This window comes from Mus caroli, chromosome 4, assembly GCF_900094665.2.
Source record: "Mus caroli chromosome 4, CAROLI_EIJ_v1.1, whole genome shotgun sequence".
Lineage (NCBI taxonomy): Eukaryota > Metazoa > Chordata > Mammalia > Rodentia > Muridae > Mus > Mus caroli.
In genome coordinates this window covers 118,492,000-118,505,590 of record NC_034573.1, presented here as the reverse complement: position 1 = coordinate 118,505,590, position 13,591 = coordinate 118,492,000, and the positions used below count along the sequence as shown (strand labels likewise).

The window sequence follows — 13,591 nt, the reverse complement described above, 5'->3', positions numbered from 1 at the left end:
CCTACTCCATCCATGAGGCCACTGGCATCACACGAGAGCCTTGCATACTGGAATGCCCAACCTGTCCCTCTCCTCTGGCCACTCAGTGTTACCCTGGCAGAGAGAGCTTCCCTGACCACCTGATGTCGGGCAGCCTCCTATGGTCCAGCTGCAACTGTGCATTCTTTTCTAGTGAGAATTGCAGCATAGGCAAAGGGCTTGCTGATTTGCTCCAAGGAGGCAGAGTCCACAGTGCACACTGTGCCTGACATCAGCTTCACCCACAGAAGGTGCATAAAACACTGCATCGGGTGAAGGAATGAATCCATCAGTGAACGTCTGTCTCCCTCAGTGGAAGGAGAGAGCATCACCACACAGGTAGACTTGCTGGGCTAGTCACTACATGGGCTCACCCAGCACTTGCTGGGCTAGCGGGTGAGAACCGCGGATATTCCATTCCCGAGCAGTAGGCCTTGGTATCTGTCTTTCACCTGCTTAAGGACATGTAACACTAATACCCGCTTCTGGGGGCTTTGTGGGGACTCTGAGCGATAAGACTTGTTTCCTCTGGCATCACTCCCGTATTACAGCGCAGGTTCCGATAGAGCCTGGGTTAGCCCGACCCTCACCTGCTGCACTGCTGCCAGGCTCTGGAGCTGCGCGCTGCTGAGGTGCTGCTGCTGTAAGGCCGCTGTCTGCAGCATGAGGTGTTGTTGCTGGGCAGCATACATCTGCTGCAGGTACTGCGCCGCTGTGCTGGGCTGCCTGTGCAGGGCCTGCTGGATCACCTGAGATGTGTGGGAGAGGAAGCAGGAGTATGGACTGGCCCAGAGAAGACCCCACGTGACTTCCCAGGCGGCACAGAGAGCCATCCGCGGAGTTTTCTGCCTGCCTATCTTCATCTGTCAGGTGCCTGTCGTCAGCTCCTGCCTAACAGGGTCCTCTGCCTCAGCCGCCTGTACCCCACTCCTCAGCCCACACCTTGGGAAACACAGCCTCCCACGCCAGACTTGGTAGACACTCCCCCTTACTCTGTACCCTCACATTCAAGGTCACAAGCAGAAGGGACAGAGAAGAAAAGGTGAGTCAGAAGAGTCACTGGGAGCCAGGGAAGTTGACTAACATCAAAGTGACTGCTTCCCCAGAAAGCCAGCCTGACGCTCCCGGAGTCCTGTCATCCCCTTAAGAAGGCCTTTGTGGCCTCTGGCGGGCATGGCCATACCACGGAGGAGACATACTGGGGTTAACTCTCCTTTCCCTCACCTCGTCTTCCCTTCTCTTTCTTTTTGTAGCGGCGTCTCCAAGCAGCTGTAAAGGCTACTCTCAGTTCCCCAGTCACTGTCAGCACAGAATGAACCAGAAACCCTTTTCCTCCCTTCACAGTCACTCCTTCCACGTGATGTCCCCTGCACAGGCCTAACCCCTGCTCCCCCATCCCAGTGCAGTCTCCGGTCTTGGGATTGTCACCGACCAGCAGTGACTGGCAGCGAGTAGCTCTAGGACTCTTAGCTTGGATTTTGGGGTTCAGTTCTAGCAGGCTGATGTCACAGATCCTCCAAGGTCTCTGGTGTCCCCCAGAACCCCATCTCCTATGAATGCGTTTCCGATCTCTCTCTGCTTCATTGTGTTCTACTCTGGAGCCTGCATAAAGGAATCCCGTTCTTTCTGTCCCACTGTCCCTGTTCCAATTGTGCTTACTCCCACACTAGGCCCATTTTCTTCAGATTCCTGAAAGTGACCCCCCCTACCCCCAGCAGCCTAGCCAGCGGTGGCCAGGATGGGGTGACTTTATCTGGAGTCTGTCAGAGCCTGCATGCAGAGACCCACCAGAGCAGAAACCCCCGACAGCCTTTTGCCTACAGTTCTGATGAGTGCCAGAAGGTGGACACATTCGACTGTGATGCTGAAAACCAGAGCTAAAGCCTCCGGTGTGAAGGGAAGGGGAGAGCCTGTGGTGGGACGGGAAATGCAACTTGATGAAGTGTGAACAGAGATAACCGGAGAGGACAGGCCAGAGTGTCTGGCTTGGAGTTTCCCAGGCTTCCCACTCTCTGCCGTGGCTCCTCCCCCATTTCCTCTTCTGGGTTTAAGACCAATGCAGGATGAGGTCACTTGCCTAGTTTGTCCAAACTGCAACAGCAGAGTTCCTTAAAGTAAACATTTCCCAGTAGTGGTTCCTCTAACCTGCCCTATTTTCAAGGATGCTCAAATAGCTACGAACAACAAATGGTTAGTGCCGTCCGCGTGAGCATCCTCGAGAGTTAGCTTCTTTTCTCCCTCTTTACGCTAGTTAGCCATTATCTCATCTGAGACTTTGTTTTGTCAATGTGCCTGATACCAGCCATTCTCATAACTGAAGAAGACATATGTGGTCAGCCATGGTGGTGTGTGCATGTAAGCCCAGCATTGAGAGACTGAGGCAGGAGGATCATCGCCATGGATTCTAGGCTAGCCTGTGCTGAACAGAGAGCATCCTGCCTGGGATAGACTGAGATTCTGTCTCACAATAACAACAAAGACTGCAATGTAAAATGCTTGGCGCAGTGCCAGGCGCACACTGTGACTGGTGCAGCACACGATCACAGGCATGTTTTGGGACTGTGTCTAACTCCCTGGAGGACCTGACAAATGGCACCCAGCAAACTTTAGAGAAGTGATCAAGCCTCAAGGACAAAGAATTGTCTGGGGCCACTTGTCTTCGAAAGCCTTAAATTTATGTGTATGTGTGTGTGTGTATGTGTGCATATGCGTGTACGTGTGTATGTGTGAATGTATATGTGTGCATGTGGGTGTGCTTGTCTGCATGTGTATATCAGCATGTGCATGTGTGTGTATTGTATATGTGTGCATGTGTGTATGTGTATTGTTTGTATTATATATGTGTGCACGTATGTATTGTGCATGTGTGAGCATATGTGTGTTGTATATGTACGTGTGTGTATGTGTGCACATTTGTGTGTGTGTGTATATGTGTGTGCATGTGCATGTGTAGACCCGAGGTCAATGTCAGATGCCATTCTTGATCACTGTTAACCATTTTTTTCCTTTTGAGGCAGGGCATCTCACTTGCAGAGCTCACTGACTGACATTGGCTGGTCCTTGTAGCCATCCCTCGGGAAAACCAGGGCTTTTCTCCCACCTAAGTTCTGTCTCTCAGCTTCCTGTGTTGGACCCATCTGGTACTACTTCCCCTCTTTTAATGACACACAAGTGTGTATCCACTGGCCCATCCTCCCTTTCGCCCATTCTGGTGCTGTCCTGTCTAGCCCATCAGACCATGCCAGCACTCTTTCTGGGCAGCCCTGTCAAGGAAGGGGCAGAATGCCAGGCTGATTGGGATTTTACCTGCACAGTCTGCCGGTCAGGAATCCCACTGTACACAGAAATCTGGGGTGCAGGGGGGCGGCCACCGCCACCACCGCTGCCGCCGCTGCTGATGCAGCCACTGCTACCATTGGTCCCGCTGGTGTTGGTGGTGACACTGGCCCGGCTGGATGCGTGGGGGACTGGCAGCTCATTCTCCATGGCCTATGGGGTGGTACAGTCAGGGTGCTCAGGTGGCAGAAGAGCAGGTGGATGCTAGGAAGGAAGAGAAAAGAAATGAAAAGCTTAGCAAATGTTTGTGACGCAGGCACGAGCATTTGGCCCTTCATGTCCCAGCCTTCTGATTCTGTGGATTCTGTCACCTAGGGTGGAAAACACTTGGAAAAACTGTGTCAGAATTAAACATATATGGAACCCCCCCTTTTTTTCTAATTCCCAAATAAAACAGTACAAGATACTTAGCATCCTAGCTTCTTAGCTGCAGAAGACATCTAGAGCTTATTTGGAACACATGGGATGATGCAGGTAGGTTTCATACATTTGCATAAGGGGTGTAAGCAGTTGCAGAGCTGAGGGTGGCTGGGCAGTCTGAGAACTGTTCTGTGGCTCAGCCAGTGAGACTGGACAGGCGCACCCCAGCTTTCCAAGCAGGCTGCCACGGGGCCACCGATGAACTCAGGCTTTTGTTGATCGTTGGTGTCATTTTTTAGAGAGAGGATCTTTCTATGTAGCTCTCTGCTGGCCTCAAACTCACCATCCTCCTACCTCGGCCTTCTCAACACTCAGAGCTCAATACCCAGCTCTCAACTGAGGCTTTGAGTCACCAGACCCCAGAAGAATATGGACAGGACGGTTCTTTAGGACACTTTTGAAATCAGGTGTGTCTGCTCTGAAGTCTAAGTCTTCTGCTAGAAGCAATGGAGGAGAGGTAAGGGAGGAGGGCTTCTGGCACGATCTCTCTCGGGTAGGGACCACCTTACACCCCTCCAACCTCTTCATCTTTCGATGGAGAAAATGAACACCTGAACTTATACCAGCTCTACACAGCCTAGGTAGTGAAAGAAGTGAAATTTTAAAAATCTCCATCTCTACCAGGGGTTGTGAGCCCTTGGGGGGGGGGTGTCAAATGACCCTCCCTCTGGTGTCCCTAAGACCATTTAAAAAACACAGATATTTACATTATGAAACAGTAAAAAATTACAGTTATGAAGTAGCAACAAAAATTGTGTTATGGTTGGGAGTTATCACAATGTGGGGAACTGTATTAAAGGGCCGCAGCATTGAGAAGGTTGAGAGCCACAGCTCTGGAGAACACAATGGGAGAAAGGCAAATCAAGAAATGACAGAAATGGCTGTTTTGCTCTCAGAGGCTAATGAGCCTCAGGTGTTTGCAATCTCTGCTCTAAGTCCTCTCCCATGCCCGAGGGACTCAGCGTGGAGCAAGGTCTACCTCGGGTGGCTAACTAAAATCCGCTTTGAACATTTGATGGACTAGGGTCTGATTCTTGGTTTAGGCAGTTTCTAGTTGGGGACCATACACAGCACCCTGTTTCTTAACCCATCAAATGTGATAGTCCACAAAGAACAAAGTAAAAGGCCATGCCAAGTGCCAGCAGGCTATCACCTACTCAGTCACCTCCTCCAACCGCCAACTGCTGCCATGGTTATAACACTGTCCTTGTCTGGTTCCCATTGTCTGGTTCCAATAAATCATGCTCCCCGCCCCCATGACAGGCTTGATGTAGTCTCTAGTAATCTGATGTCCTAGCCAGGAGGGAGAACCAGAAACTCCTTCAGAGGCCATTCGGTGGTGCATATGTGTGCTCTCACCATCACCATTTGGTGGTCCAGATGTGTACCCTCACCATCACCATTTGGTGGTCCAGATGTGTGCCCTCACCACCACCATTTGGTGGTCCAGATGTGTACCCTCACCATCACCATTTGGTGGTCCAGATGTGTGCCCTCACCATCACCATTTGGTGGTCCAGATGTGTGCCCTCACCACCACCATTCTGTGAGCCAGATGTGTGCCCTCACCATCACCATTTGGTGGTCCAGATGTGTGCCCTCACCACCCAGCCGCACAAGCCCAGTGCCTTGATGGAGAAATCTTGGGAAAGAAGTGAAGAGCGGTGGGAGAGGTGCATCAGGCCTGAGTGCAAGCCCTGCTTTTGATATTTCATTATCTTTCTAAACCTTCTCTCTATTCTTTCCTGTTTGCAAGTGCACGCACGCACACACGCGCACACACACAACCAATATCTTATCTATCCATCCATCCATCCATTCATATATCCATCTTGTTTATGTATCATCTGTCGGAGACATCAAACCCTCTCCTTGTAGATGACACCAAATTCACAAAGGAAAATAGTATTTTTCATATTAATGAAAACACTGATTTGTGTAAAGAACTGAGACAGCCTTCAGCCTTCGCCAGCCTTCTCTCAATTTGAGGTTGACAATCCTCAAGCCACTTTCCTCAGACAGCAGGTTTCACTGTGGCATTAAAAAAAAAAGAATAGGAAGGCAGCTGAAGAAATGGCTCAACAGGGGGACTGGCCAGGCGAGCATGAGGAGCAGAGTTCGAATGCAGCACCCACATAAATGCCAGAAGGATGTGATGGCCTACCTGTGCTCCTGGAGCCTCCGCGGCAGATACGGCATCTCCACAGCAAGCTGGAGAGCCAGACTAGGTAAATGGAGCTCTGGGTACAGCGAGAGACCCTGCCCTACACATAAGGGAGATAGAGTAATTGGCACCTGATGTCAACCTTCAGACCTCACATGCATGGGTCACATGTGAAGGTCAAATGGCAGGAATGTTGGAGGTTGGGAAGCTGATGCCACTTCCGGGTGGCAAGTGGGTGCTTTGTCAAATACCCATTGCTTGTGACCTGGACCACCAAGCAGGTTCTCCTTGAGGCCTGTCTGCTTTTACTGCCACTGGGGTCCCTGTCCACGAATCCCTCAGCCCTGCCTTGCATTGGAGCCAGGCTTCATGATGGCTGATCATCTGTTAAGGATGCCTGTGGATGAGGATGAGATGTGTGGGCCAATGGCACAGCTAAGTCAGCAAGGATTTCCTGTACCTGGCTCTGTCGAGATCTGCCATATCTATGTTCCAGGAACAGACGTCTAGGCTGATGAAAAGCCATGCAACACTCCTGGCCTTGCAGGAACTGAAAACCTAGCTATCAAGTGAAATTTAAAATATATATTAAAAATTATTTTGTAGATTATGTATGTGGTGGGCCTAAATGCATATTTGTGTTCCAGCAATGTGGGGGTCCGGGGTGATGTTGGGCACTTTCTTCATTTCTCTTCACCTTATGAGGTAAGGGCTCTCACGGTTCTGGCTAGTTTGGTTAGCCAGATTGCTCCAGGGATTCCCTGTGTTCCACTCCCATGCACCAAGTACTGGGCGGGCCATTATACAGGTGCTAGGATCTGAGTTCTAGTCCTCATGCCTGTGCAGCAAATGATACAGATGCTGTCTCATCTGTAGCCCACAACTATGACCTTGGCTAACCAGGTAATGATGGCAACCTCCAAACACAGGCTGCCCCAAAGGGTCCTTATCTCCCTTTTCCTAAATGTTGATCAAAACTGGGGTTCAGCTCACGTTCTAAGACATCGCACCAGGCATGGTGGTGCACGCCTTTAATCCCAGCACTGGGGAGGCAGAGGCAGGCGGATTTCTTAGTTCGAGGACAGCCTGGTCTACACAGTGAGTTCCAGGACAGCCAGGGCTGTACAGAGACACCTCCGCTGAAGCATTTGGAAGAGTTGGAAGAGGTCAGACAGGAAGTAGGCAGCCCAGCAACTGAGGAAGAGGTTGTCTGAGGTTAGCTTGTAGTCTTTGCTTTTGGCTGAACAGGTGCTGCAGAGTGTGCTCAGGCCCTGTTGTCAAACACTAGTGGCATTCCTCTGTGGAAACACTGCCAAGTAAGAACAGCATGGCTCCCACGCAAGACTGACACTTCCCTTAGCCACTGGGGACGCAGCTGTCTCCTACCATTGCTGGCCAGAGCCCATCCTTCTCTGTTGGCCTTGCGCATGGCTTCGTACCCCCACCTCCTCTCGTGGAGGGGCTCGTTTGGTTTTGTTCCCTTAACCCCGTCCCCGCTCTCTGTGACACCTGTGCTCACGCTCACCCTCCACTACCCACGCATCTATCGCTGCATCCTGCCCTGTGTCCTCCTGGTGCGCATGCTCCTCCCACTGAGCTCTCTGGAAATAAAGCGTGCTCCCTCATTCCCACTTTCCCCCTGTGTGATGCATCCTGCCCAGCTCTCAGCCCCCTCCTCTCAGTCTTGATTTGTCTTCCCTCCCTCTCACCCCTCACTGACCCGGCTCTGGTTCTCTGAGACAGCATCCCTTACTGCTCAGCCTCCTCTCAGGATCCCTCACACAGGCTGGACCCAGCACACGTCTCCCACACGCACACACTTACTTGCTCGCTCCCACTACAGCGCATGCTCACTGATGATGCACTGTCTCTCTGGCTCCCTCTGTCTGAGCTCCTGCTTTTAGTAGCTACAGCTGTCTTCCCAGGGTGCATGCTTTTAGGGTCTCTGTGGACCACTCATGCAGAGGACAGGGAAAGGCAGGCCAGACTGGTTTGCACACCAGCCTTTCAAAGTGTGCAAAAGCACTGACTACACTCAGGTGTTAACCACCACCACCACCACCACCACCACCACCACCACCACCATCTTCTGTTTTAGAATTTCTGTGACCATTAAGCAGCAATTCCTTCCCTACTGTCCAGCCACACTGTCCAGCCGCCCCTGGTGGTCTGAGATCTGCCTTTATGAATCTGCCTTTTCTAGCATCTTAGATGAATGGAGCCACATCTTCTGTCCTCTTCACAATGTTTTAAACATTTATTCACATTGTATCATATGCAACAATTGTATTCCTCTTTGGGGTTGACTAATACTCCTCTTTCTATATGTGTGCACATCTCTCCATGTGTATGTATATGCGTGCATATATTTGCAAATGTATGCATATGTATTTGCATATGTGCATGTGTGTCTCTCTGTGTATACCGCAGCTTGCTTCTCCATTCACCTGCCTATGACACTCAGGTTGTTTCCGCCATTGGCAATGGCCACTGTGCACAATGTTCTAATTCTCTACTATGTAAGAAGCAGTGAATCATGGGGCAACTCCATGGGGGTACATGTGGATATCCAGATGTTCTTGTGCCATTTGTTGAATTACCACAGTGTTTCTGTGACTCACAGAGGTCCCCTCAAGCTACCTGGTATGTGTCAGCACCTGTGTTGATCCTTCCTGTCTTTCCCACTTCTACACGCTGCAACCCCTCAGGCTCAGGATTATTGTGACTGACCTGAAAAATCTTGGTCACCTGGCAGTATCTCACCCCGGGGCTTACTGCTGTGGCTACTGATGCTGTCCCTGTCCCCCGAAATGCCTTCCTTCCAGTTTTCATGACCACACTGTTCAGGTCAGCAGTGCAGCGTGAGTCCTGGGCAATAGCATGGAATGTGGCTTCCTTGAAGTCCTCCCCCTTCATAGTCAACCATCCAACGGGAAGGCTGTCGGCACAGTTGGTGATTGCCTGTCTCGCATTCATAATGGCCTACTGCAAGGAAGTCATGTTCTTGGTGTCTGCTCCTGTACCCATGGTGTCAACTGTAGCCCTGCATGCCTGGGGCTTCAGGCCCTGCTCCTTCTGCTCACCGAAAGCATAGTTTCTGCCTCTTTTAGAACATAAACTACTCATGGTTTCATCATAGCTTTACCCGTGGTCGAGATGGCTCAGTACCACTGCCTGTTTACTCGACAGTAGATGCTCTGGGTATACTCATGACTACTATGAGAGTAGTCATTAATGTCCCATTTTGTCAATAAGAAATTATCTAAGCCAAGTGTTCTGAGGCAGGAGGATTACTGTGAGTCTAAGGTCCGTCTGGGTTAAATGATGAGTTTGGGTTAGCTTGGACTATAGAGTGGTAAGATTGTTTCAAAATATAGACACAGACACATTTATCTAAGGTCTACCTAATTTATCTAAGGTCATCACAAAACTGGCAGAGTCCAAAGCCAGGTGTGTTGCCCTGGCCCACTGTTGCAGTGACACTGGGCCCAGTCCCTGTCAGAACATACCAGAGCAAAGGAATGGCGATTACTAGGCTGAATCCTCTAACTACTGTTTATCAAATATTTGTACAAAACCATCATCCTATATCATTTATACATACACGACATTACACATATGTACCCATCAAACAGGTCAAGAAACCAGACATTACCACAAACTGCCTTGTTTTTCCTAGACAAAAACCAAGGCCTAGTTTCTGAGGAAAAGAATGATTTATTCAAGGTAACATGGCTTTGACTCTTCTAGGACCGTGGGAGGGATGCCCAGCAGCCAGGGCAAACTGGACTTACCCAGCCAGAGGGCTGGGACTCATCCTGAGGGGAAACCAGAAGTGCGTTGGTCTCCTCACGTAAGGAGCGTGGAACACTACAGCAACATTCAACTCCTGCTTCTACAGTTTGTGTGGCAAAGCTTCCCTCTCTCCCTCCTCACACGTTCCTTCTGCCTCAAAGCTTGGGGTGGGTGGGAAGCGAAGGAGGCCTCCTGGAGTTTTAGCTAGGGCTACTGATGTGCCTGTCTGTGGACTCTCATTAGGGCCTGCCTGCCACGTGAGAAATATGAATCTGTACATTTCACAGCGCCCATGCTTTAAACATTTATCCACTCCTCCTCAATTTCCTCTTCCTAGTCTCATTCCCCTTTCTCTTCCTTCTAATGACTGCCTTATTCCGTCCCAAGGCCACCCACCCCTGTGGACTCCCACTGTGAACCACAGCCAAGTCTCACTAATGGCTGACAGCCAGAACTGGAAATATGTTTTTCTCTGGTTCCAACTCACTGTGTGGTTCTGTGTGAGGCTGAGCTCCAAAGCTGCCGTTCCTGTTTCAGTCAGGCCTCCCTCCCAACCACAAGGGACCACTTTGAACGATGTGCTGACTGGAACTGGCTTGGATAGCGATCTTATTACAGGTCTCTGAGGCCTACAGGGCTTGAGACTCGGCAGCTGGAGAAACGCTGATGGTTCTGCCCTTTCAGGAGCCGCCAAGTCTAGGAAACACTAGGCCTTTGTCCCCAGGGTCAGGGAAATCCATTTGCTGTGGATTATGGCTGTGATGGCGTTCCAGGGAGGCAGAGGGGGAAGATAGTGAAAACAGCTCTTAAACCCTCACCAGAGACCGCAGGTCCAGCGGGATGAGGCTTTCTAATGGGATCAGGGCTTGACAGGAAGAGAGAGGTCTAGGGAGCCCCCACAATGGCTGCTCCTGGTGCCAACATATTGGCCTCTGTGTTGAGTCTGAAAAGGCAGCATGAAGGGTTCCTCCTGGGTGCCTCTCTCTTCGAGGGGGGAGACAATGATTGAAAATTCATTTCTCTAGACTGAGGGAGCTAGGGGAGACCCCCTTCCACCTCCAGGTTGCAGGGTGAACCCCTACACCCCCATCCTGTGCAGAACTCAGGCAGCACAGTGAAGGTACGGAGACACTGGGCAGCTCAAACCTCCCTCCTGACCCCAGCCCTCTGTGCCTGCCGTGTCTCTTACAAACCAAGGTCAAGGTAAAGAGAACAGGGAGATGGCTCAGCGGATAAAATGCGTGCCCAGCAAGCTCAAGAGCCTGAACTTGATCCCTAAGGACCTAAAAAGCTGGACGGCTCAGCGTGCACCTGGAACCCCAGCACTGGGTGGCAGGGTGCAGAGAGGGCAGGATCCCTGCCTGGGCTTGCTGGCCAGCTAGTCTAGTCAAATCAGCAAGCTCCTGGCTCAGTATGAAGCCCTGTCTTAAAAAATCAAGTGGATAAGCAATAGAGGAAGACACCTGACAGTGACTTCTGGACTCCATGCACATGCATGCGCCTGTACACATGCACTCATAACCCCGCCCCCCCCCACACACACAGGAGCACATACACACATGGTGGCAGGGGGTGGTGGTGGTGTAGGTAATCAAAGAAAGTAAACCAAGTATATTAAGGAAAGGCAACAAGACAGAAGTGTCAGAGGCATAGCTAGAGCGGACCACTGCTCTAGCAAGCCAGACAATGTCCTCATAGCAAAACACAAGAGCGTGCGCTCACATCAGCAGCCTTTTCCTGCTGAGGCCTGATATTTCTTGGTACCATATAAAAGGCAGATTCTATTGAGTGTTTATGCTCCAACCTGGCGCTGATTTGTTGACAAGCGTTCGCAGAAGAAAAAGAAAGATTTGATCTTACCCATAGACACATTTGGCTAAGCCACCCCTGCCCCCCCTGCCGCTCTGGGCCGGGCTGGGGAGTAAGGTGTGAGGGCGGGGTTTGTCTTGGCTCAGGAAGTCTCATGGTTCTGAGGTGGGCGAGTCTCCCTGAGGTCTATAGTGGATGTGAGGAGTGAAAAGAGGCAAGGATTGGTGAACATTGCTGTAAGCCAAGCAGCAAACCAGAGAGGCCAGAAGGACTCAGAGGGGCACTACCCAGGACCCTTCCACTCAGATTTCTGGTCTCCAGAACTAAGAGAACAAAGTTCTCTTCAGTTTCAGACAAGCTTGTTGGTCACGGCAGCCCTAGAAAGTACTAAAGTGTACTTACTGCCTACATCTAACTCTCATGAGCCAAACGAGGTCAGATGAAGCTTGTAGGAAAATTGCAGAGACATAACTCAGTCTCGCCAATGTAAGGGCCCTGTGGGCTTCACATCAGGGGGTCCCAACATGTGGTGCCAAGAATGTCAGCTCTCAGGCCCCACTTCAGACCCAGAGAAGCAGAGATTCCAATACTGGGGCTCAGCAACTGTGTCATGATCAGCCATGCAGGGTTTCTGATGCACTGAAGGCTGAAAGCCACTCTCAGGCCTCTAAGAGATGAAAGAGGAATGGCCATGTGCCTGAGATGGTCCACATGAAGTGCCTCAAAAGTGCTAAGTTAGGAGACTGAGAGGAGAGACTTAACAAATGGAGTGTCTCCCCTGATGGAAATCGAGGAGCAGCTATGTAAAGGGGCACAGAGCTGGCTGCTCTCAGAGACATTCCCAAGGCATCTGCCCCATCTGTCCCATGCTGCATGGTCCAGCGTTCTGTCTCCCATTACCCTTTGCCGAGGCCACTCCCTATGTCCCACCTCCCTAGCCGAATTGGCTTTTCCTGTGCCAGCTAGTCACATGTCTGTTCTTCCTAGAGCCCAGCCTTTGTCACATTTGTCTTCATCCATCCTTTGTCACATTTACTCAGTGTGCGTGTGCACGTGTGTGTGTGTGTGTGTGCATGTGTGCATGAGTCAGAGGTCAACTTGTTGGAGTTGGTTTTCTCCTTCTATTATGTGGGTTTTGGTCACTGAACTCAGGTCACCAGGCTTGGTGGCAAGTGCTCTTACTGTTAGGCCATCTCCTTAGCCCTCCATATCTTTGATCTGCTAACAGGCCAGCTGACTTTCCCGGCAGGTGGTGACTGGTATTTTCATTTACACTGGACACTGTGAATGGCTAGCAACAGTGACGTTGGCTGTGTGAAGAATAGACCTGAAGTCCTGCTGATACATCTCGCTCCTGAAGAGAGCTCTCAGAGATACCAAGGCACCTGTGACACTATTCTGTTATCGTGACGCCTTTGAAACCTTGAGGCAGCATGGACACATTTACTCAAGTTGCTGGTCCTGATTCAGACTCAATGAACAGGGCCATTACATATAAAGTTTGACTTGGGGAAGGAGTAAGGAGACAGACAGGAAAGAGGTGTTGATGTGATGGCTGTAAAGACCCAGTTACTGTGCAAGGCACACGCGGGAGATCCTGCTCAGGCAGCCTGGCCTCCAGCCCAGGCTGCACCATTAATTAGCTGGGCTTGAAGCATCAGCACCAGCAGAGATGATAACGTCCTACCTCCTACCTCACACAGACTCTGCAAAGATGAACCAGGATGCGTAGGCCTAAGGAAACATTTTTAAACAAAATTGACAAGAATTCAGTACGGTATGAGTTCAGAAAGGGGGAGGGTTGAGATCAGGGAGTGAGTGTGAAAAGGGTGGAGTGCACATACAGGAGCTCGTGCCAAGTCCAGCTCTTTCTCACTCATTGTCCGGTTTTGCAAAACAGATAGGGTAGCAGCAAGACACCACATTTGCTTGAATGAGTACATATATGCTTTGAGACAAGGTCTCATTATGTAGCACAGGTTGACTGGGACTTGCTCTCTAGATCAAGCTGGTCTTAAACAGAGAGAGAGAGAGAGAGAGAGAGAGAGA

General features: G+C 50.6%; 1 protein-coding gene across 2 annotated transcripts in view; it reads right to left on the bottom strand.

Annotated features, from left to right (window-relative positions):
* The window catches only part of Phc2 (polyhomeotic homolog 2), a 97,332-nt gene that overhangs the window by 43,978 nt on the left and 39,763 nt on the right, over positions 1-13,591 (bottom strand). For both annotated transcript variants that reach the window (XM_021159386.2, XM_029476099.1), the window contains exons 2-3: positions 3,325-3,558; positions 609-767 (exon numbers count right to left, since the gene is read on the bottom strand). In XM_021159386.2, coding sequence (XP_021015045.1) covers positions 609-767; positions 3,325-3,504 — 339 coding nt within the window. In that variant the 5' untranslated portion in view covers positions 3,505-3,558. The remainder of the gene's footprint in view (positions 1-608; positions 768-3,324; positions 3,559-13,591) is intronic.